General features: G+C 37.2%; 1 protein-coding gene and 1 long non-coding RNA gene across 3 annotated transcripts; both read right to left on the bottom strand.

Annotated features, from left to right (window-relative positions):
* Positions 1 to 15,262: 15,262 nt before the first annotated feature.
* On the bottom strand, positions 15,263 to 19,021 carry LOC139868173 (uncharacterized). Of its 2 annotated transcripts, XR_011765950.1 has the most exons (4): positions 18,865 to 19,021; positions 18,693 to 18,768; positions 17,305 to 18,104; positions 15,263 to 15,780 (listed from the first exon to the last, which is right to left on the bottom strand). It is a non-coding gene; the product is annotated as an uncharacterized lncRNA (long non-coding RNA). The 2 variants fall into 2 exon arrangements; XR_011765949.1 differs by lacking the exon at positions 15,263 to 15,780 and having other exon boundaries at positions 17,032 to 18,104.
* A 4,506-nt stretch (positions 19,022 to 23,527) lies between these two features.
* LOC139868166 (DNA damage-repair/toleration protein DRT102) lies at positions 23,528 to 24,658 on the bottom strand. The gene has a single exon (XM_071856502.1). It carries the CDS (start codon positions 24,576 to 24,578, stop codon positions 23,661 to 23,663), a length of 918 nt encoding a protein of 305 aa, XP_071712603.1. The 5' UTR covers positions 24,579 to 24,658; the 3' UTR covers positions 23,528 to 23,660.
* Between the last annotated feature and the right edge of the window lie 1,469 nt (positions 24,659 to 26,127).

The following is a 26,127-nucleotide window of genomic DNA, read 5'->3' as shown; positions in this document are numbered from 1 at the left end:
TTATTACTTTTGAACAATGAATTTGTAACGACCTACGCGTCACGTACTATTATTATCGCCTTCTATTCGTAGAGGCACATTATCAGTTGTTAAACACTTGACGTTGGTTAAGACGTCACCTTTATTCATGAATGCAAACTTATTTTGAAACATCATATAGTATTTGACCTTGTAATGATCTTGTTGTTGATGATTCGTACACGATGGTTTTGTACGGGGCATCACACCGATTCTGGATCGTCAATTTGTTGAGTTCACGGTATTCGATACACATGCGGAAAGATCCGTCCTTCTTCTTCACAAATAAAACAGGTGCGCCCCAAGGCGAGAAACTTGGTTGGATAAATTCACGGTCTAGCAGTTCTTGTAGTTGACTCTGTAATTCTTGCATTTCGGAAGGTGCGAGTCGATAAGGTGCGAGAGCTACAGGTGCAGCCCCTGGCACTAAATTGATCTGAAACTCCACTGCTCTCAGTGGCGGTAATCCAGGCAATTCTTCCGGAAAGACATCAGAAAATTCGTTCACAATTCGTACATCATCCACGCTCTTCACCTCGGTTTCTAATATTTTCACATGTGCTAAAACAGCAAGACGTCCTTTCTTCATGATCTTTTGGGCTTTCATGCAACTAATGAGGTTCAGTTTCGAGCTACATCTCTCTCCGTAAATAATCAGTGGCTCACACATAATGTCAACCCTTATCTTGGTCAACCAGTCCATACCGACAATAACATCAAAGCTTCCCAACTTAATGGGTATCAAGTCAATCTCGAAATCCACACCAGCTATATTGATAATAGCTCCTCGGCTTGGTCAACTTCCTCAAGTTTTCCATTGGCTACCTCTACAAGCATACTCTCCTTTAAAGGAACTAACGACCAATTTATCTTAGAGCAAAAGTGTCTACATACGTAACTCCTATCGGCACCAGTATCAAATAGGACAGAAGCTAATAGATTGTTGATAGTGAATATACCTGTAACCAAGTCGGGGTTTTCACGGGCATCCCTTGCATTTATGTTGAAAGCTCTGCCACGCGGTGGTCCGCCGTCCTTTCGCTTGTTGGGACACTCATTTTTGAAGTGGCCCGGTTGTCCACACTCATAGCACTTTCTCAGTCCAGTAGGGTTTGTCTTCACATTTAGGGTGGGATCTTGCAGTCTTTGCCAATATGCCCAGTCCTTTTACATTTTTCACAGACCACGTTACAGTACCTGGTGTGATGCTTGTAGCATCTCTTGCACTGCGGCAGACTACCCTTGTAGTTAGAATTCGAGCTAGTGTTCGGATTGGGGTTGTTTCCCTTGAAACCTTCATGCCTCTTAGCGGGGTTTTGATCAAAGACCCTCCCCTTGTTGTTGTCCCACTTACACTTCTCACTACTAGTTCCCGATTCAGATTTCCCCTTTTCCGGTTCCTTGCTGGTAATTTGGTTCATCAGGGTATGCGCCATGCGCATAGCTTCCGGGAAGTCAGCTGGTCTTGAAGAGGTGACATTTCCTTGGATGGACTTGGGAAATCCCCACAAGTATCGTTCCATTCGCTTAAATTCCGGGGTAACCATCGTGGGACACATCAGAGCTAATTCCAGGTAGCTACGGTTATAACCATCGAGATCGGTTCCCACAACCTTCAAATCCCAGAACTCAGCCTCCATTTTTTGTATCTCTGTCCTGGCGCAATACTCTTCAATCATGGCCCCCTTAAATTCCTCCCACGGGGTAGCATACGCCTCATCAATACCCTTACCTTGAGCAAGTGTGTTCCACCAGGTTAAGGCACCGTCCGACAGCGTACATGAGGCATACTTGGTTTTGTTCGTCTCTGAGCAGTTACTTACACGAAAAACAGCTTCCAATTTCTCAAACCACCTTGTAAGTCCAACTGGCCCCTCAGTACCACTAAAATTGTGGGGCTTGCAGCTTTGGAATTCCTTGTATGTGCACCCATTATGATTGTGTTGAATAACCGGTGGAGCTTGGGGGTTCATTTTCGCTATAGCTACGGCTACCCGTTCGGCGATCATTTCTTCAATCTGTACTGCTGTGGGCGTTGATCTTCCATTGGCCATTGATCTTCTAAACAAAAATTTTGACTCAAGTCAAAATCCAGCATTCAAATAATAATAATACAGTATATGGTAACCAATCATGGAATCAACACAACACAGGTTAATTAAGTAATGCAACTAGATACAGATATCACAAAATCATCATACAGTAACGTAAATAGAACACCGTACAAATATTAAACAACACTAAGTTCCATTCATTAGTAAAAAGTTGCATACATTCGCATAAGATTCGTACAATACATGAGTGAAACATGAAACTACAACCGGAATTACATAAAGAAACCTAATACAGAAGCCCTATGGTGATGGTGGGTAAAGGATGTCCATTATGTGGGACATCTGGTCCTCGAGCTTAGTTACCCGAGCACGGAGGGTATCCACCTCCCTCGTCAGTTCCTCGACAGAGGGAGGGGCTGGTGGAGCAGGCGGTGCTGATGGTACAGGTGGTGTCGGTGGTGCAGATGATGCTGGTGGAGCTGGTGGTGCAGACGGTTCAGCACCAGAAGTAGATGCTGCGTATCGGGAAGCCTTACGCACGAATGGATCGGCAGGGTAAGGCACAACCCGCTTGCGGGCGGTGACCCTAACCTTCAGTCCATGTGCGTTAACAAACGATCTACCTCCGTTAACCCCTGGAATAATAGTACCATCAAAACGATACCGCTTCTTTGGTGGGGTAGAGGGCGGCTGCACGGGCGTCTCCTCAGGGTCCTCGTCGGAATCCTCGTCGGAATCCTCCTCGCTGAAGTCATCGGATGATGAGTCATCTGAACTATCTGAGGGTGGATCTGCTCGACCGGTGGCCATCAGTCGGTATCTGCAAGGCGGGATCGGCACGACACGTCCATCAGGAAGGCGTCTGACCCAATGGTTACGCTCATTACGGAACGGACCCTCCCCATGATCCCCAGGAATCATAGCACCACCAGAATGGTGTTGTGGCTCCGAAGGTCCTGGGATAAGTGAAGCTGGAATCTCCGGTGGATCCTCGTGTCCGCCTGAGATAATCACTGGGTCGGTTGTGTGGCTACTGGCTCCAGAGGACGAAGCGCCAGAGTCGCTGGAGGGTAAAGAGGACGGGATCTGTGAATCGGCAACAATGGCAGGCGAGGTGGCGGATGAGTCTGAGTCGCTCTCCAAAATGATAACGGGCGGGATATCTGACATCTGAACAAGGAAAAATAACTTTATCCATGTTAGTAAGTCATAAAGCAAGCACGTATTGGGCAAAGTAACTATGACAGTCTAGATCATCTATAACAGTAAATAGCATGGCAATAATGACAAGTATCATGCAATCGAAAGCAGATAATAGCATGAAGTAGTGAAAGCAAGTAACAGTATACGGCATATTGCAGTAAAAGTAAGCAGCAGCATGCAGCAAGTTTCGTAGAAACAAGTAAACTAGCAAGTTGTAGATTAGTCCTATTAGTGAATCCTACTCGGTCCGGTCTAGACTCACTAATGCAACCTAATTTCCTACAACCATTACTCTGATACCAAATGTGATGCCCCGTACAAAATCAACGTGAATGGATCATCAACAACAGGATCATTACAAGGTCAAACACTATATGCTGTTTTAAAATAAGTTTGTATTCATAAAACGGAGTGATGTCTTAACCAACATTAAAAGTTTTACAACCGATAGCGTGCTTCTACGAATAGAAGGCAATAATAATAGTACGTGACCCATAGGTCGTTACATATTCATCGTTTCAAAAGTAACATAGTTTGAATGCAAAGTAAACGTTTCATGCGAAGACATCTCTAAAACAAGCAGCGGGTGTCTACAGCAAGACTACAACAGCGGAAGCAAACAAACCTCTTAAGCACCTGAGAAAAACATGCTTAAAAACGTCAACACAAAGGTTGGTGAGCTATAGATTAATGTAACAGTAATGTAAGGTAGGCCACGAGATTTCAGTGTTTCAAAATAGTATGAAAAGTATATGTATAACCGTGGGCACTTGGTAACTAACTTAACATAAATAACACCCCCTAAAAGTACACTTGGCGAGTGCGTAAGTTTACGAAGTATTAAACACCCGTTAAATGCTAGCGCTACTAGCCCGAGTGGGGATGTCAAACCCTATGGATCCATATCTAAGATTCGCGTTCACCGGTTCAAAGACCAATGACTAAAGTTACCGAGCTAAGGGGAAAATTTATGCCGTTGTATAACCCACACATATATAAAGTTTAAGTACTCTTGCCTAGTATGTAAAATGTAAAAATGCGCATGTATTCTCAGTCCCAAAATAGTTAAAGTAAAAAGGGATGCTATAACTCACATTGAAAAGTAGTAAAGTTGATTCGGAAAAGTAAGCAAGTAGTTGGTCCGGAAGGTCCTCAACCTAAGTCAAAAGTTACTAAGTCAGTAAACTGTTCCCAAAGGTTTAAAAGTATGTAAATTAGGTCTTAAGTATCATCATCATTCATCATTAATCAAAAAGTGTAAAGTAAGTTTCAATCAAGAATAGAGTTTGAAATAAAGGCTGATTTCGTTCAGTCGCCACGACCTCTATACAAACTGAAATGAGGTGAGACCAGTGGCCATGGCTCTGTATATGAGTCCCCTAGAGGCTGACCAATATCCAGAACCAAACTCATCTTCGTTTGACTGTGGCAACAGTTTAAGTGCGAGTAGGTCAGAAATTTCAGCACAACATTAAAAGGGTGTAGTGACTTTCGGATGGCCATAAATCCTAAACCGTAACTCGGATTAAGACGAGGTCTAAACAGAAAATCATCTACTCGAACCGAAATAGCTGGAAATAAACTTTTCCAGTAGCCCAGGTTACTGATCAGTTCCATAAAACAGTAAGTAAGGTGTTTCGGTGGGTTCTTGGTGCTTGATGCTCATCACGGTTCTCATCCTTGATGTTTATAGCTTCAAGTGTACAACTCGTTGATGTGTTTGTATCATCTTAACAAAGTTTTGACCATAATAACACTTGTGTAAGTCTAATATATGTAGCATAACTCAATTAAGAGTTGTAAGTAGTTTGATGAACCAAAGTTACATCAAGATCTTAGATCCGACACATACATGAGTTCTAATAGTAATATTAAGCTACAAACTTGAAAGTAAACTAAGTAAACAAGATCTTAAGTTGTAGAACTTAGATCTTAGCTAGATATTAAAGATCCTAGACTAGAAAGTCTAGATCTAGTGTTCTTAAGTTAGATCCTAAGTTATAGAACTTGGATCTTCACTTTAATGAAATCATAAGTTATGAAACTTAGATTTTCATCTTGTAAAATGTATATAAGCTTATAAGCTCTTATTTACAACAAAATTAGAAGACCATAAGCTATAGAAACTTAGATCTAACATAAGTGTACAAAGTTATAACTATAAAGTTATACTTCCATGTTCTTGAACTTATAAAGTTAACTTTAGTTTCAAGAAATATGAGATCAAGTTTAACTAGTAATACTTGACCAACAAAACAAGAATCACGAATTGAAACATGTACAAAAGGAAGAAATAAATTAAATCTACAAGTAATAAGTTCATGGTTGTTCATACTTAGGAAGATTCAAGCCAAGGCTTTAATCTTTAAGAAAGTAAACCTTAAGTTTACAAAACATGAACACAAGTATGATTATAAAGCTTATGAACTTTTCTTTTTAACAAGTTTTATGGAGGAATCAAACTATAAACTTGATCCGCCTTGGTTCTTGTATGTTCTTGTATAAACAAGATAATATGAAGAATGAACTAGAAAGTTTGATTCTTAACAACTAGTAAGTAAACAACAACAAAAGAAAAAGTAACAAAACAAGTAATTGATGATGATACTTGTGCTAGTAATCGATTTTTAGGAAGAAAAAGAAAGAAAGTAAAGTCTTGTTACTTACAAGTTTGAGAGAAAAAGAGATAAGAGAAAGAAAGTTTGAGTTTGTGTGTGAGAAAATGTAGTACACTAGTAAATAAGTAACAAAAAAATTTTGAAAATGGAACTCCCTCACAAGCCCTTAGTAGAGATGGCAATGATGCCGTATCCATATCCATATCCATTTAATTTTTGTTCGTCCATATCCATATCTATATCCATTTAGTTTCAGGCCATTCATCCATATCCATATCCAGTGGATTAAGCGGGTTAATGGATATCCAATGGATATCCAATGGATATTAAAACTTTGTTAACTTCTTCACCTATCTTATCACTTCCCGAAGGCAGTGATGACTTCGTTGTGTATTGCGACGCCTCAAAACATGGTTTTGGTTGTGTATTGATGCAACGAACAAAGGTTATTGCTTATGCCTCCCGTCAACTGAAGATTCATGAGCGAAATTACACAACGCACGATCTCGAACTTGGTGCTGTTGTCTTTGCACTAAAATTGTGGAGACACTACCTCTATGGAACTAAAAGTACTATCTTCACCGACCACAAAAGCCTCCAACAAATATTCGATCAGAAACAACTGAACATGAGACAGCGATAGTGGATCGAAACATTGAACGATTACGATTGTGAACTACGTTATCATCCTGGCAAGGCAAATGTAGTAGCCGATGCCTTGAGCCGAAAGGAGAGAATGGTACCTCTTCGTGTCCGAGCCTTGAACATCACTATTCACACGAATCTCAATAGCCAGATCCACGTAGCTCAAGATGAGGCACTCAAGGAGGAGAATATTTCTCATGAGCACTTAAACATTCTTGTCTCTTGATTCGGAGTTAAGGAGACTGGACTCCGATATTTCGCCGAAAGGATTTGGGTGCCTAGTTATGGGGATTTACGAAGCCTTATTCTAGACGAAGCCCACAAGTCATGATATTCGATTCATCCAGGAGCCGGTAAGATGTACCATGATCTTAAGGAACAGTATTGGTGGCCTAATCTTAAGAAGGACGTTGCTACTTATGTTAGAAAGTGTTTAACTTGTTCAAAGGTTAAGGCCGAACATCAAAGGCCATCTGAGTTACTTCAGCAACCAGAAATCCCGCAATGGAAGTGGGAAGGGATAATGATGGACTTCATCACGAAACTACCAAAGACGGTGGGCAGATACGATACCATCTGGGTTATCATTGACCATCTTACCAAATCTGCACACTTCCTAGCCATGAAGGAAACTGATACGATGGAGAAACTCGCTCAACTATACATAAAGGAAATTGTATCTCGTCATGGTGTACCCTTATCGATTATTTCAGACCGAGATGCCCGTTTTGCTTCTAGATTTTGGCGTTCCTTGCAAGAAGCCTTGGGTACACATCTCGACATGAGTACTGCATATCACCCGCAGACCGACGATCAAAGCTAACGCACGATTCAAACTTTGGAGGACATGTTGCGTGCTTGTGTTATGGATTTCGAAAAAGCTTGGGAAAAGCATTTACCGCTAGCCGAATTTTCTTACAACAATAGTTATCATTTGAGTATTAATGCCACACCTTTCGAATCGTTGTATGGCCGCAAATGCGGTTCTCCTATTTGTTGGGCCGAAGTGGGTGAGAAGCAAATCACCGGACCCGAGCTAATCCATGAAACAACCGAGAAGATTGTTCAAATTCAATCGAGGCTCAAGACGGCCCGCGATCGTCAAAAGAGCTATGCCGACCTTAAACGTAAAGATTTCGAATTCCAAGTGGGTGACCGCGTAATGTTGAAAGTCGCACCTTGGAAAGGTGTAATCCGTTTCGGAAAGCGTGGGAAGTTAAACCCACGATATATTGGTCCTTTTGAAGTCTTGAAGCGTATTGGACCCGTTGCTTACCGTTTGGATCTTCCGACACAATTGAGCTCCGTTCATCCTACTTTTCATGTGTCGAACCTGAAGAAATGTCTTGCTGAACCAGAACTTGTCATCCCTCTCAATGAGCTTACGATTGATGACAAACTCCACTTCGTGGAAGAATACGTTGAAATTATGGACCGTGAGGTCAAGACCTTGAAACGCAACACGATTCCGATCGTCCGAGTTCGATGGAATGCAAAACGAGGGCCTAAGTTTACTTAGGAACGAGAGGATCAAATGATGCAAAAGTATCCTCACCTCTTCCCGACTCCACCATCTACCTCAGCTTAAATTTCGGGACAAAATTTTCTTTAACATGTGGGTAATGTAACGACCCGACTTTTTCGACTTTTAATTTTATTTATTACTTTCACGAAACTGCGTATTTGTGTGTACTGAGTTAAATTAACAGCTGGGATCATTAATTATGTTAATTACTTTCGTTAATGCCTTACAACGTGTTTTTGAGTACTTAGTTACTTAACATAATCCTTGAATACATTTACAAACGTTAATTCCACTTATTGTTTAAAACGAGCTACGTACTTAGTGCACGATAAACTTTTGTCATAATTGGAATATTATGACTACGTAAACATAATTGTTATATATTTATGACAATTACTTGGCTTTATGATTACTTAATTATGCTTAGTGTTTACTAATACTTACTAGTTTATTTTAATGGACTTAAGCCGTTAATGGACCTAGCTTATTAAAGGCCCAACCTACTTAACTAAATGGGCTCACTTAATGGACTAATTAGTGGACTAGTTAGCCCATGAAACATAAGACAAAACCCATTAGTAAATAAGACAAGTATTAAGCATGTTTGGTACTAATACTTACATATTTTAACCTTACACCCCATGCCACCCAACATGTACCCACACCACCATGTACTACCACCCATGCCAAGCATATGGTCCCCTCCCCTTGCTCCCTTAACCGTCGGCCACCAACACCACCTCACCACCACTTTATTTTTTTAAACATCACTTCATTCTCTCATTTCATTTCACAAAAACACACACTCTTTTTCTTTCAAGTTTCTCTCTAACTTTTCTTGGAGAACTTGAAGGTTTAAACTCTTTTTCTTTCTTCTTTTTTTGCTTCCAAAACCGTAATCATCATCATCTTTCTATTATTTTTGGATTTTAGTTTTTGTAACTTAAATCCTTATGTTATCTTGCATTCTTTAATTACTTGTATGATAAAGAAGCAAGAATAAGGATCAAAGCTTTGTAGCTTTTGGTTATACATGAAACTTGTGATAATCAAAGGATCAAATACTTTAAGATCCTCTTTATGTTCAAGTATTGGAACTTTAAAGTTCATTTTATGAAGATTCAAGCTTGTAACTTGACATCTCATTATATAATGATCCAACCTTGAACTTGTTTAGTTTTAACTTTAAATTTATCATTTATGTTTGAGAAATTTGATTTATGTAAGCTCTTTGGTCAAAGATTTACTTATTAACTTTGATCTCATAAATCTTGTAACCAAAGTCCAACTTTGAAGGTTCAAGAACAAGAAAGTTTAAGCTTCCTAGCTTATAATTTTCACTCATTTAAAGTTGATCTAAGTTAAGTAACTTATGGTCATCTAGCTAGTCAAAACAAGAATTCATTAACTTGTGTTCACTTTACTTTACAAGATCTAAGTTTTGTAACTTATGGTTGTGTAAAAGTTGAAAGTCTAAGTATTATGACTTAGGGTTTCACCAAGAACATGAGATCTAGAATTTCTAGTCTAAGGTCTTTAATACTTAGCTAAGATCTAAGTTATATAGCTTAAGGTCTTGCTTATTTAGTTGGATTTAAAGTTTATAGCTTAATAGGACTTGTATTTGTGTTGGAACAAAGAAATTGATGTAACTTTGGTTCATCACCTTGCTCAAACTCTCACAAGAGTTGTATTTTATTTCTTAGTCCTAACTTTGTGTGCTGATGGTTAAACCTTGGTTAAAGTGATGCTAAAACATCAAGAGTTTTACACTTGAGGCTTATACGCATCAAGGATGAGAACCATAATGAGCATCAAACACCGAGAAATCCACCGGAGCACTTGCTTTCTGTTTTTCAGGGTCTGATCAGGCTCCTGGGCTTCTGGAAAAGTTGATTTCCAGATATTTCGGTTCGAGTAGGTGACTTTTCATTTAATACTCGGCTTAATCCGATTTACGGTTTAGGATTTGTAGCCTTCCGAAAGTCACTACGCCTTTGTAACGTTGTGCTGAAAATTCTGACCTATTCGCACTTAAACCGTCGCCACGGTCAAACAAAGACGAGTTAGGTTCTGAAAATTGTTCAGTGGTTAGAGGACTCACATACGGAGCCTTTCCCACTGGTCTCACGTCATTTCAGTTTGTATAGAGGTCGTAGCAGCTGAACGAATTCAACCTTTGTTTCAATCTCTATTCTTGACTGAAAACTTACTTTACTTTTTACGTATGATGTTGATGATGATGACACTTAAGACTTAACTTACGTACATTTAAACCCTTTTGGGACAACTTACTGACTTAGTAACTTTTTACTTAGGTTGAGGACCTTTCGGACCGACTTACTTGCTTACTTATCTCGTATCGACGTTTACCGCACTTTCACTGTGAGTTATAGCTCCCTTTTTACCTAACTATTTTTGGGACTTAGAATACATGAGCTTTTTATGTTTTACTTACTAGGCACGAGTACTTAAACTTTATATATGTGTGGGTGATATAACGGCATAAAATTTTCCTTTAGCTCGGTAACGTTTAGTCATTGGTTTTTGAACCGGTGAACGCGAATCTTAGATATGGATCCATAGGGTTTGACATCCCCACTCGGGCTAGTCGCGCTAGCATTTAACGGGTGTTTAATACTTCGTAAACTTACGCACTCGCCAAGTGTACTTTTAGGGGGTGATATATATACGTTAAGTTAGTTACCAAGTGCCCACGGTTAAGCATATACTTTTCATACTATTTTTGAATACGAAATCTCGTGGCCTACATTACATTATTGTTACAATCAAACTATAGCTCACCAACATTCGTGTTGACTTTTTAAGCATGTTATTTCTCATGTGCTTAAACGTATGTTGCTTCCGTTGTATTAGACTCTCGGTGTTAGACTTCCGCTGCATTGCTTAGAGATGTCTCAATTACGAAACTTTTACTTTGCATTCATAACTTATGCTATATTTGAACAGTGGCTTTGTAATGACCTTCGTGTCACGTACTTATATTAATGCTTTCTATTCGTAGAAGCACGCTATCTTCTGTAAAACGTTATCTTTTCATGAATGCAAACTTGTTTTAAAACAGCATATAGTGTTGTAACCTTGTAATGGACCTGTTGTTGATGATCCGTACACGTTAATTTGTACGGGGCATCACAAGTTGTTTGTTGTACGCGTATGTATATGTATGAAATATAGCCCGAAATATTTATTGTTTTTTTAACAATGTTCGTTTCGCGCGTAGTTTGTCCCGTTGTATTCATTAGATTTTTTCTAGTTGAACGGTGATTTCGGAAAAATTTAACTCGCACCGAGCGAGAAGATAGGGTCTGTTAAAAATTCGGGTGAAATTATTTTCTTTTATTTTAATAAACGCTTTCTACCCCTGAAAAAGTGTAAAGTTGAGGGACCGTTGTGTAAATTGAGCCGAATTTGAGGGGCCTTTTGTAGTGTGAACGCAAACTCAAAACGACAATCAAAAATAACTAGAACTACAACTTTTGTCACGTACTTTAGTATATAGGGATAATAATATATAAATAAAAATATAAGTATTAATATTAATAATAATAATATTAATATTAATCTATAGTTTCTATTAAAATTCTATAATGATGATGTCATTATTAGGCTAATTTCTTTGTTAAAAAAAATTAAAAAAATAAAAGAAAAAATTTAGACATTATGGATGATATCATTAATCTAAATAATTTTAAATTAAAATTAAATCTTATTAATTACTACGTAATTATTATTATTAAATCTTATTAATAATTATTTTAATTATTAAAATTAAATAATTTTGAATTATTTTAATTAATTATTTTGAATGAGTACGAGAAGGTATAAAAGCTAGGCAGAAGAAAACCAATTCTAAATTTATATTTTAATTTACACTTTTAAATAAAATTACAATCAATATTATCTTTTATGATTAGATGTGGATTGTTTAATATGCATTTTAGGTGTTTAACGCAATGTTCAGCTGACGAGTTTCTTAGTCGGACTCTGTGATTTTACGTGTCATTAAACTAAATGACTTTAACATTTACGTTCACTTAATACCTAAAACATATCGTTAAACTGTTCGTTTAAACAAACGTAGTTTCACAGGTCATTTCATTAGTATTAATATTAATAAACTATTACTCAAAATCGATATGGACAATTAACTCGAATATAATCGTGCATATACGTTTCATATTGTAGCATTTCAAATCTAAAGTGTCATGGGTTACTCACAAATTTACATTTGCCTAATTCAAAAGTCCCACTCAAGTTTCTCTATAAGGAAAAAAATAAAACACTGGTCGTGAAATTGGAGTTGGAATCGGGTTAATATAGGTGCTAGAAATGAGTTCGTTGTTGCATTTTATGACAGAGATTCAAAATATACACCTGGCCGATACAGAAGACTATTGGAAGTGCACTTTATCTGGCGATGGATTTTTTTTCTGTTCGTTTGATCTGAAACTACATAGACCGAAAGTTCCGCCTTCTTGTCACACTACAATTACTTGGTTTCATTTTCTTCCGACCAAAGTGAGTATTTTTTGTGGCGTTTAAATTAGATAGGCTTCCACACCGGCAGTGGCGGAAGATAATACAACCCAAAGGGTGTATTCGCCCCATCTAAATTTAACGGCAAAAAAAATTTTACACTAAATTTTCTTTTCTAAATAAGGTTTTTTTAGTGTTTACCTCTGCTGACATTGAAAAGTTTATAAATTTTTACATCCACCCCATATGTATCCGAGTTCAAGTTCCGACTGCACACCGGCTAAATTTATCGAGAAGAGGTTTGGAGATTGAGTCGATTGCTTGTGTCTGTTGTAATCAAGGAGTTGAAAGTTTGCTTTATGTCTTCTTTCAATGTCCGGTTGCGATTGATACTTGAAGATTGGTCGGCTTGTGGATGAACTTTAACAGCATGAGCTTCACTTCGTGGTCAGAAAATTTGAGTTTGATTGATTCAAATTTTAGCTTGGTAGAGACGAAGATTCATACCCGGTCTATTATTTGCGCGACCTTATGGATTACTTGGCGTTTTCGAAATTGCGTTTTGTGATAAGTCGATGATAAAAAGTATTACCTTTAATTATGTTGAATTTACTCTTTTCTTTAGCTAAATATAGGGACATTTATGTTTCAAATTGGAATACTTGACTTAATTGCCCTTTTTAGTTCCGTTCTAGCTCTTTGCTAGAGAGTTTTTCGTTCATATAATATATCTCAGCTTTTTTTTTTAGAAAAAAAAAAAAAGGTACGTGAAACTTGTTACACATGTTATATTCTTGTGTTCGAATTGTAAAGCGTAGAATGAAATCTAAAGGGAAGACAAATTAAACTTTTTAACGTGTCAAAGTCATATGTACCATCGGTATCATTTGTATCAATGATATTAACTTCAATAAACAAACAACAAACTATTCAAACAATCCATATATATATTGGGAAAAATTGTACTTATGTAGAAAAAACGGAAACTTTGTAAATACGTTTTATACATTTCAATAGAAACGAATTTTCAAATAATGTAGATAGCTATAGCTATAGCTATAGCTGTATGCCTATGAATTGATACCTCCAAATGATTAGGGAAATGTAAAACGAAACTCTAGGTATGGAGTAGGAATAAGGGTGTAAATGAGTCGAGCCGAGCTCTAGTTTCATTAGGCCCGAGCTCGGTTTGTTTAAAATTTGCTGAGCTCGGGATAGAGCTCGACTCGATTTGAGCCTAGCATATAAAGCTCGAGCTCATCGTCTAATTTCATGGAACCTTGAGCTCGACTCGTTTATTTGATAATATTATTATTTTATTTAATTTCGACATTTATTTATTATAATATTTATAGCATACTTTTTAATCATATACTGTAACATATAGATAGATTTACTTATTATATTTTATATATAAAATACAATAACTATTATGCAACAATTTAGTAGTATATTATTAGAGAGATAATAATTAATTTAAATTTAGAAAAATGCTAACGACAGCCTTAAGGGTTGTCGTTAACATGCATTAAGTAATTGTACATGGCGGTTATTAGTCATTTTCATAAAGACGGTTATCAAAATTTACAACATTTTAAAGCGTGTTAACGACAGCCCTAAGGGCTGTCATTAGCATTTTCCTTTAATTTAATGTATATAAATGAAAAGCTCGTTTAGACTCGCGAGTTTGTTCGAACTCGATATAAGAAGCTCGAACTAGTTTAGTAATTGATCCTTAAAATAAGCTCGAGCTTGTTTAAGCTCGGCTCGAATCGAGTTTTTGACGGGTTGAGTTTGAGTAATTCACGAGTAGTCTGGCTCATTTACACCGTAAGTAGGAAGAAGGTAAGTGACAAATGACATTTGGTGTGATTCCTTTTTTATCGTGTAGTAATCGGTTATGTTTGCTCAGTGTGTTTTTTTTAATGGTTTTTTGGGTTGTTTGGGAGACTCGTTTATAGATAGTTTTCGTTTAGACAATTACTTTCTAGGTGCGAGCTTCCCTGTTTCCCCCGTCTTTATGTATTTCTTGTTGAGGTCGTTTTTCTTTGAAAAACCGGTTATTTATGAGTATTCATTATTTTGAAAGAAAAAAAAAATGACAAATGACATTTTGGCATCATGTGGGATGCACATGGGGATGGAAGACCAAGAACTAATTGGGTGCTTACACATATAATCATGGCATTTTCACCATCATAAAGGGGTGGTTGTTTGGACCTTTGTCTTTCACATGGGTAGGATTTGCCCCCCACCCCACCCCATGTGTTGTTAATCATATCTTTCTACTCACAACCCAAAATATGTGTCTTGATATTTATGTCACAAGATATGCCCCATTCTAACTTCATGTTAATGTCAATATCTGATTATTTAATGAATTTGTCAATTATGACATGCATACTTTTATTTATGCCATAAATATCTGGAAATGAATCAGATAAGAATTTATGTTGGATCATTGGTAGTGTATATTTTTAGGTAGTGCAGAAGAAGCAAACTTTTCTTATAATGCATGTAACAAGCAATTGAATGAAAGTTGATAAGGTGTAGCTGTTTGGGTTACCCCGAGGACGAGTATTTTTCCTGAGGCATTTTTTTATATATACATATTCATTGTGTATAAAATAAAAAGTTTGACTAGTTCAATGAAATAAAAAGTTTGACTAGTTCAATACGTATTACGAAATCAGTGTTTTATACGAATTGAACCCTCAAACCCATTTGATTAACTGAAAATAAAATACATACAGGAATTTCAAATACCTTTGGATGTATATTTATTTACAGGGTGTACTATAAATGGTTTGAGACTTTGAATGCTAAATGCATCAACTGTGATGTTGCACAAACAAAGTAACTAAAGATATGCAAAACCTTAACCTCGGTTTAATAAATGAGCATATAAAATCACTATTATTGCTGTTATACTTGTTATTTGTTCAATACTTATATAACTGGATATCGCTTACTTTTACCACATTAGTATCATGTGAGTTTCTTTTATCAGTTTCTCTTTGACTATATTTTCACTTTTTCTGCATCACAGTGAAACGGAAGTGATGTTCGTCTTTCAAGGTACGCTGCACTTACCGTCATCAATGACAACACATGTTGGTGAACATTTAGGATGCCAATGTGGATCCAAAAGCTTTTACGGGTGTAAAGCCTTAAACATAGCAAGACGGTCCCATCACTCTCCTACCTTGAGTCGTGCCTGTCGCAAAAAAGGATTCCACAACAACAACATTAGCCAATCCCGCCAAAGGCGGGATATGAGAGGTAAGATGTAGACAGTCATACCCTTACCCGAAGGTTCCAGAAACAACTCCATGCAATATATTAACATTAACAAACTTTTTATTCAGAAAATAAATAAAGGAGTAAGTGTCTGAAAATGTATAAAAACTTTTCTATTCTACATATCCAACTTAAAAAGTTTATAGTTTAAATTGTATGTATCAAACTGTCAATTATATCTATGGTATTTATCAGATGAACTTTACATTTTTTTTTTCAATGTGGTAGCCATGTAAGTGTCCATGTCATCCTCCATGTATCATACTGGTGACAGATTAGAAAACATTGGAGTCAATGGATCTGGTGGCAGAAGAGCTCTAACATCAACCATACCAAATGCAGAGTTCACATTACCCATATCACCACCTTTTTTTTTTTTTTTTTTTTGAACAGCGATTGGGATCACCCGACGGGGACTAAACCACCTGTTGCGATTATCTCCCGTTTCGACTATGCCGATGCAGCGATAATAACCCCGCCCCCATCGCTGTCCGGGAGGAAACCTTGAAACCGATCCAAGGGCACGGCCAAGTAAAACCCCCCTCCCCTTTACACCCCCCCTCCCCCCCCCCCAACCACCACCCACCCCAAACGATATGGGAAAGGTGCCACGAGTGGACACTTCATGGCAGGGATGAAATTGTGTTTTTAATATGTAGCCAACGAGGGTCGAACTCCTGACCTCCCCAAAGGAGGCAGGCCACCAACCGCTGGACCACATCACAACTTCACCCATATCACCACCTTGACCACTCTTCAAAGTCATTGGGTTGAAATTACCACCACCACCAACACCACTGAATGCTTGTGTGGTGTGTGTGGTGTGTGTGCTTGGTGCCCCCATTGTCATCCTCCATGTATCATAATTGGTGTTGCAACAACTTATTAGAGGTCAAATCCTACGGTAGCAACTGCAGTTTGAAGTCTGATACATATAATAGACACTATTGACGTTGCATACATAAATTATACGTATAATTTGATAAAACTTTAGTCACTTAACCCTTACAAAGTTACAAATAAGCTAAAGCAGAAATTTCAATCCATTTTACTTGAGAACGGCTTAATACAGGTCAAATGGGCCGAAACTCGAAAATCTCCCAAATTGTAAATATGATGCTTCAAAACCTCCCGGAGATAATGTGCATAGTAATAATTCATTAAAAAAAAAAAAAAAAAAACTACTTGTTTTGACTGTTATGCAACCCACGCGACCCAGATTTGGCCACCTCTAAGATACAACTCCATGAATGAGCAAAATGAAGGTTGCATTAACGATAAAGATCTCTGGGGAAACCGCTAAAAAAAAAGATTGAACATGTGGGAGGATCCGAACGAATTCTGCTTTCATTTCCCATGTATGGAGCATTGAGTTACTTACGTTACGGTTGTAAATTCAACAATATACACCAAGTGTATAAAGGGAATAAATAAATCTAACCTCGAGATGAATCGGCTTGATAAACTAACTACATCGAAAGGTCAACAGAAACAGATATAAAAGTAATGCTCTGGACCCACTGGATCAAACCCTTGGAGTGGTCCATCGGAAAACGAACGCCACTGCTAAGTTGCTTTCTACCTGCGGGTTGACCCAACCCACCGTTTATAAAGGTTGAACCTTTGGTGTGAGTCGGATGTAAGGGGATCAGTGTCTGGATACAACACAATAGTTCATCAGCAATAATCACAGGACGGAGATAATGAATTGGTCGACAATAACGTGTCTTGTAAAAAATATGTCAACTTTTTATCTTAGAAGTGGTAATTTCAAACCATTTACTTATTACTTATTGAGTGAGTTTGAGATATGTTTAAGCTCAAATGGATTATGGATCATACAGCTAACGTATTTTTATGCTCAATAGCTACTAAATTGAATAGTTTAGAAACTCAAATTATTAATCTAATGATATTGTTTAACCATCACCATAATGACCTACTGGTAGAGTAACTTTGAACTGAACATCCATTTTTACGCATTCACTTTAACGATACTGTTTCTCGAATCATATCTATCACATTTGTGTTGACCAGCATAAATCATATTAGAGTATGCAAGTCAACCCAAATATGATCCATTTTAACTCAGACCCATTTTGTCTCAAATCAACACGAACCTATTTGACCCATTACCAATAGTAATTTCTCACATGTTTCCGCATAGCGTAGGGTTCCAAAAGAGCTTTATCCCAGTGTTCAAGAGAGGTTGCTGACGTCTTTAGCCGATCATCCTGATACCTTTTTGCATACATCATGTTAACGATATAGATTGAGATTTTAAAGTTTAATCTACTATGATTATTCAACATTAATTTTTGAGTGTTTTATTAGTCACTTAGTGCTTGACTATTTAATCATCACCAAGATGGCCTAGTGGTTGGCTTCGAAATACCCAACAAGATAATCACGTAGTGTTTGACTATTTATTAGTCACGTAGGTTCAAATCTCATTAAGCTGCACATGTTAGAGTGGCAGGGAAACAGTCACGGGGACACTCCGGTTAGACCGCGTATAGCCAAAATAGAAATACTCGCCCTCCCTGGTTAACAAACGTAACTCAAAGTTCTTACTTTTGGAGGGTATGAACTTTCTAGAAACAATATACAAATTTTGGGGAGCTAGCAACCTTGACGAGTGCAAGTTACTAAAAAAGACCATTTTTGTTGGTTACCAAAATATAAATATTCATATTACCTAGTCGTAAATTAAAAAGTAATTTTCAAAGTAGAACATATCTATAAATGAGAAAAAACTATATTACATGCAACATAAATTAGAAGGCAATTAATAACTAAAGCTAACAAAAGGTATTATTGAATTCATACCCAACAAGAAGTGCAGGCCTGAGACCAAGTTGCTGATCTGACTCGGCTATGTCATTCACACGATTTCCATCTGCACCTGTTCACAATTTTGTAACATCGAATCGTGTTTAAATGCACTTCTTCTATTTGAGGTTAAAATAATCAGATAACAGAAGGATTTGTGTTTGGCAACCTGATTATCAAAGAAACAAATAATAACCAAAAGAAACAATCTTGTGGGAAGGAAGCATTTCGTGAAACAGAAATAGAAGCGGACAGTTTAGCCTTCCGTAATGAAATTTCGTTGCGGACAGCTTAAACTGATTAATGGGACTTCAAAGTTATCGTTTCCAGCCGGCTGTATTCTCGAGTTTTTTTTTATGAAAGAAAGGAGAGGAGTTGGAGGGAGAGGTCACTACTCAACCATTCTTGAGTTTTTTTTTATAGAAAGAATGTAGTGGAGAGGAAAGGGTTTGAAAGGAGATTGATGCACTTTTTACCTAGATTATAATCCTCTCATTTTTGGGATGATTAGAGTGGAAAATAATTCTCATGTATATACAATGACCACTATATTCCTCATAATCATGTTATTATTACTTTTCCTACTAGTCTACATCGTGTTCGTCTCTAACGTTACATGTACTCCAAATATTGTACTCAAATTGCAGGTGCCAGGTGGTGATCATTATTACAAAGTTCAAGCTTATACGATGAGTATTATAGTAAACATACATATACGCATTAACTTAAACATCGATATACAACATTATTGTAATATTGTACTGACATTAGTAATAATCATGGTAAGTTTTGCGGCATGCTTTGAAACTAACAAATACGTTTTTTTTTTTTTGAAAAACAAGATAATTTTATTGATAAGGAAATGATACAACGAGGATTACAACATGAATAACACTAATTTGAGCGAAACTCGAGGACCTATACTAGATATATCGGAGCAGTATTATCAAACTTAACATCAATCACCATTACCCTCATCATTTACTAATACATAAAAAGGATTGTTTGTTTCAATTCTATCTTTGGAATATGTCTTATTATTACCTTCACCATCAATGCCCTTCCCTTTATCTGTTTTTCTTGAAACATTCTGATTTCGATTTTTCTGGGACTCCACATTCCAATTTGTTTCCTCCACAGCAATATTGTCTTTAATACCATGATTATTCTTAACTGCATTTTGCTTGATACCTTTTGCTTCTGTTGACTGTCATTGACTTTTATTATTATCAAAATTCAACTTATGAGATACCCTTCCTTTCTGACTAACAACTTTAGAGCCGTCCTCAACAAACTGGTTATTTAAATCAACTGTTTCACCATCATTGTTGTTTTTCAAAGCGTCTTTTAACACTTGTGCTGAAACTTCATCTTCTGTTTTAGGCCTAATTTTACAAGTATTAAAAGAGTGCCCAAACACTTTGCAATGAGTGCATAAAGGCGGTTTCTATTGATAAGTCACCTCAAGTTTACCCACTTTGACTGGAAAAGAACCAATCACAGGATAGGAAAATTCGACAAAGCTAGGAAGGTCATCAGCTGCATTGACTTCAGTCAAAACTCTAGCAAAACCTAGTCTTCCACTTTTACTTAAACATCTCTCTGAAGTAACTTTGTCCATCAACATAGGCCTACCAATACCACTAACAAGTTTACCTATACTTCTGCCACTCCATAGTTCAATGGGTATATTGTGAATGCAAATCCAAATTGGAACTTTTTCGGGTTCAATTTTTTCAAGCCAAACTCCAGGTTCCCACTGATTCACGAAAAAAGGAACATTATTAACTAACCATGGACCACTCTCAAGAACCTCCTTCATACCCTTTTCGTTATTAAATTTGCATAAATAAAATCCTGCAGCTGTTTTGACGATTTCTTTAAGATCATACCTTCGCCACATTCTCCTTAGATGGGCATTAACAACCCTATATTCCATAGAAGTTCCAATAAAATACCCATATAATTGAAGAGAAAAAGCACTACCGCCCTTCTTAACCTCCTCGGCAGAGAAAACTACTCTCTTTTGACGATTAGACATTAAAACTGGAGGAATGAACTCCATTTTTAATTCTTCCTCATCTTTGGTTTGTTTTAAGAAGTCAGCAAAAGTGATGTTTGGATTTACCCATGCTCTTTGGGATTTAGTATTTGTATTGCCTTGCCCATCACTAGTCTCAACCCCTTCCATTGTTGTAGATTTAATCCCAGAAACAACATTATCTTTATCACCGCTATTATTATCCTGCGTATTCATTAAATTTACATTGTCACCCAATGTAAATTGAGAGAAATCATCAGGAACAACAATTGACTCTCTAATACCATCATTCTTAAATAACTTAACAGCATTCTCAGCAGCAGCCACTAGGTTTACATCAACCTCATTATAGCTACCATCTTTTGAACTTTTAAAGAATACAACAGGACTAGCCGGTTTAGCAACAGCAATAGTTTCACCAATAGATTTAGCAATAATATCATAGTTACTAGCAACAATATCATCAATAGAATGATCAGTTACAGCAGAATTCTTACCATACCCATCTTTCTTCCTTTTACCCTTGCGTTTTTTAATTACTTCAGGGAGAATTTTTTCATTAGCAGGAATAGAAGAATCACCAACATAAGGAACAAATTGAGCACTCTTCTTTTCCTTTGACGGACCATCCCCAACTTCAATCAGCTGGTTCACTTTACCCTTCCTCTTTCTAGAACTATAGGTTTTCAGAATCTTCCCTTCTGAATCACGATTATCCTTCCCAGGTTGATCAATTGGCACATCTCCCTCGTTCTTATTTGGTTGATCAACTTCATCTACCATCAGATTGGAACGTACGACGTCATCCATAATCGGAGATGAACGATCCCCATCAGAATCAGATGAAAACACTTCTCCACTTTTAGAAGCCGCATCCGATGTTCCACGACTAACCGATCGGTTTCGCAAAATCCTAGTAGCAGTGTCCGTTAAATCTTGGTACTTTTTCTTCTTCTTGGACACCATGATACTCAGCAGATAGCAATAACAGAGATAGCAGGTATCTCAGTACTATAACTCAAATTTGAAAGCGACAAATCAGACCAATACTCACCTGTTACTTCAAGTTTTATGTGGTTTTTCACGTGTAACTAACAAATACGTTGCCATGTGATTGTTCCCTCCTACTCCTTCCCGCCTGAAAAAAAAACTCGAGAACACAATGTAAATTAATAAAAAGGGCTGCAAACAAGTCAAGCCTTAATTGAGTTTCAACTTAAAAACCGATCTTGAAATTCACAACGAGCTTTTCAAGCCTTTAGTATTTGTATGTGTGTATATAAATATCTATTTGAATTTAAATATTCAAATGTTAGTAATATTGGACATCAAATTATGATATCGTTTAGTCGTATCTACAAGGATTCTCTAGGTTTTCGAGCCCATCCTCGAGCCATATCGAGTCCTTGAGCTGAGCCCGAGCTTACATCTTTAACGATCTTCGACCGATTGAGTCGACCTCACGCTTTTAAGCTAGAGCTTGGCTAGTTTGCAGCCCTAAAATAATTGTAATTAATGGTCGGTTACCTTTGCTACGACAAGATGTGGTTCCGCCTGCAAACTGAGATGTATTATTGGCTCAATTGAAGAATCTCGACAATCATTTACGCTTATGGATGATTCAGCTGAAAATTTATCAGTTTGACTGTTCCAACCATTGCACCAATCAGTGACAGTTAATGGCCCATCAAAAGTACCAAAACCAGATTTCGAGGCTGATTTTACGTTGGACTGTAGCAAAGTAATAGCATGGGATGCATGCACCTGAAACGCAACAGTAAGTCTACAAACTATAGGTAGCCAAATGGAGGGTGGGATGGGTAACCGATCAATATGGGTTTGGGTCACCAAGACTACTGGTCAATAGGAAGCGGGTCAGTAGTAGCTAATTAGTAAGTCGAGTACTTCCACAAGGACAAAAGAAATTATTTATTGATATTTAAAACTAATTTGAAGGGTTTTTGAAAGAAGTTTATGAAAACTAAGTTAACAACTAAACCGAAAATTTAGTCTTTTATAAGTTAGCACAAAGCATGACTTCAAGTTGTACTCCTTATTTACTTACATATCCATATTTGCCGCATATGAGATTTGCGACCTTGCAATTTTCCTTGATCATAATATCATATAGAGGTGCATATAGTTGTCTATCATCAAAACAAAATATATTACCATTTGAATATCATGTATTCATGTTGTCTAATAACCAACATTTTCCCCTTTTTAATGATGACAAAACGAGTGAACAATATATTACGATGTCATAAACTTGCAAGTGAGGATCTAAAATGCTTAAAGTTGATCATGATTAATGACAAACTAATACATAATCTATGCATACTGCATAACTAATATGGAACCATTGATGTAAGATCAGAATGAGGCACTTTATCAATCATGGGTCGAATACTGTGCCCCTAAGGCGTAAATTTAAAGGTTACAGAGCACTCATCAAAATTATTGAAGGCCATAGTTTAGGTGGATTTCAAAAATCAGCATACAGTAAACATACCTTTACACTAGTGTGATGAAGGTCGATCCAACGCAAGAAAAATCAGACGAGACAAAGTGAATCAAGACCCCGCATACGGCTTATAATTGATGAGCATGACATCTTTGTACCTGAATACAACCAATTGTGCTTTTCTAGATCACTTGTATGTATGAATACAGGAGGATTGATGATTGAACCATTTGAATTAGGCATATTTAATACGTGTAACCAAATAAAGTGTAAAACTTTACAAACATAAACAACTATAATCACTTATAACACATCAAACACCTCATATAACCATTACCAAGCATATCATTCAACAACTTTTATTTATCAACAAAACTTTTTCTAACAAACATGAACTCAAATGAAACTCAACCATAATACCAATATAACATCATTGGTTAACAGTTACCGATTTAACTGACTAAACTTCTTTTTCTATATTAGCATTAGCAGTATCAAGATCTTCATCCAAATCAATATCCCAAACACCGTCCCACCTTATAAAAAACTCAGTATCCTCCAAATACTTAACCCTATGAACATCACCACCAGGTGTATACAAAAAATCACCAACACCCAATTCATATCTCTCTTTTTTACTCGAATTCCACACAATTTTTCTCCCTTTCATCACCATGACGTCATGCCCATAACTATGATGATGCGCCGGTTCAACACTTCCGCCGGAGAATCTTACAATCGCCGACGTGGGTGTTTCTCTAACAATCTTCATATATCCCCCCGGCATAATCTCCACCGGAGAGAACTCCCGGTCGGCCGCCAAATCACAAATCGCACAGTTTCTTGATAAAGTTTCCATCGCCGGCGATAAAGTTCCGATCTTTGCCATTTCGGGAAGTGAATCATCCAAGAAAGATTGAACATTTTCCGGCCAGGGTTCCGAATTCGAAGCAGGACATGGTGATTTGAAAGGGGTATTGATAAATTTATCTAGGGTTTCAATTGCGATTTCGGGGGAAGTTGACATTCCGGAGACGGCGATGACGTTGCAGTTGCTAATTGACCGGGCGTTGACGGCGTCGGCTGGGGTAAGACACGTGGCAGCGTAGACGCCGGGGAATTTATTGGCGAAGATAGAAACGCCGACGCCGGTACCGCAGGCGACGAGACCACGAATTTCAGTGTCCGGTGACGTGGCAGTGGTGGAGATGATGTGGCCGATTTTTGCGGCGACGGTGTAGTAGTTATCAGTACCAAGATCTTGGATTTCAATGTTGAGGGATTGAAGGTGGGAGATGAGTTTGTCTTTTAGGGCGCAGCCGAATGGGTCGGCTCCGGTGATGAATTTGAGACGGCGGTGATCGGAGTTTTGTGACATCTTTTTTAGTAAGAAAGGCTGCGAGTGTCGAGAGTAGGAAAAAGTAGAAAGTGTGTTCCCCCCACTTTAATCATCCCTACTTGAAAACATGTGGTTTAAAAAGAGACATAAATTTAAGTGTAAATTATATTAAGAAAAATGATAATGACAACTCTAAGACCATACGTCACAGACATTATTCACTTTTTGGCCAAAAAATGCAATCTGCTTCTGACGTGGCAGTGTCACCCTCTGACACTAAAATAATCCTGACGTCTCTCCAGTGTCAAACAGGTCCCACCAGATTTATTTTTTTTTTCTTTTTTATTTTATTATGCATACAAATTATATTATATTACATATAATTAAAAACATATAAAAATTAACCATTAAATAAAATTTAACCATTACATAAAATTTAACCATTCATGGTGCGGAATGCGGACGGAAGGTTCCAAATATGCTCAACTAGATCATCGGTTAGTTGGTCGTGCACCGTCCTATCTCTTATTTCTCGGATGATAACGTCTTGATCCCGTCCTCATCATCTTCTAAATGTTGAATTAGTGCAATAATACGCTCGTCTTTCAATCGGAATCGTAACTAAGTAAATACGATGCCATGAAAGAAAAATAATTGATAGTTATGAGAGAAAATTGTATGATTCATTTGATAAAATGAAAGAAAAATAAAGTGAAATGGTGTGATAAAAGTGTAGAATGTATGGGTTTATATAAATAAAAATATATAGAATTTTGAAAAAAATAAAAAAATAAAAAATAGCCGTTAGCCAACGGCTTTAATTTTCAGCCAATCAGAAGCCGCCACGTGTACTGACGCTGCCTCACCCATCCGTGAAAAAGTTGACTGACGCCCCTCAAGCGTCAGCGATAACGCCCCACTAGGGGCGTCAGGGGGTGTCACCCATTGCCAGCGAGTCTGACGGGACCCCTCTGACGCCGCGTTAAAATTGGTCTAACTACTTCTGCAATTTAAAAACTATCATATTAAAGTCAACGTAATTGTAGTGTATAAGTTAAAAGTTATATATGCAATTTTAACAATAGCCTTTAGAATTGTCGTTAACAAATTGCTTATATTAATCGTCCTTGTTATTTTTACGTAATTATATAATTATATAGATGGTCCTTATCTTAAGCTTCCTGCGTCCTATCTTGATAATCTAATATATTTTTTTTGTTTGTTTCAAATTAATAGTTCACTTTCATAAATAGATGATAATAATAAGGTAGATTCGTTTTATATCCTTAACTTTTGCATATGAACTCACCCTAGTGGTCAAATGGTTCACCCATTTACACTTGTGTACTGAGATAGGGGTGGGGAGGTCTGATGTGTGCGTGGTGTACTAGGAAATATTATTATTTTTACAACGAAATACTATAAAATACGATACAATTTTACACAAGATATTTATTTATTTATAGAATGGATATACCTAAACCTTGCTACAACACTTATAGGCAGTGTACCTAATCGTACAGTAGTGTAGTTTTTAGTAAGTCAGGTTCGTTCCACAGGGAGACTTTTAAACAAGCTTAACGCTATA

This window comes from Rutidosis leptorrhynchoides, chromosome 1 (assembly GCF_046630445.1).
Source record: "Rutidosis leptorrhynchoides isolate AG116_Rl617_1_P2 chromosome 1, CSIRO_AGI_Rlap_v1, whole genome shotgun sequence".
Classification (NCBI taxonomy): Eukaryota; Viridiplantae; Streptophyta; class Magnoliopsida; order Asterales; family Asteraceae; genus Rutidosis; species Rutidosis leptorrhynchoides.
This window is presented reverse-complemented; position numbering and strand designations above follow the sequence as displayed.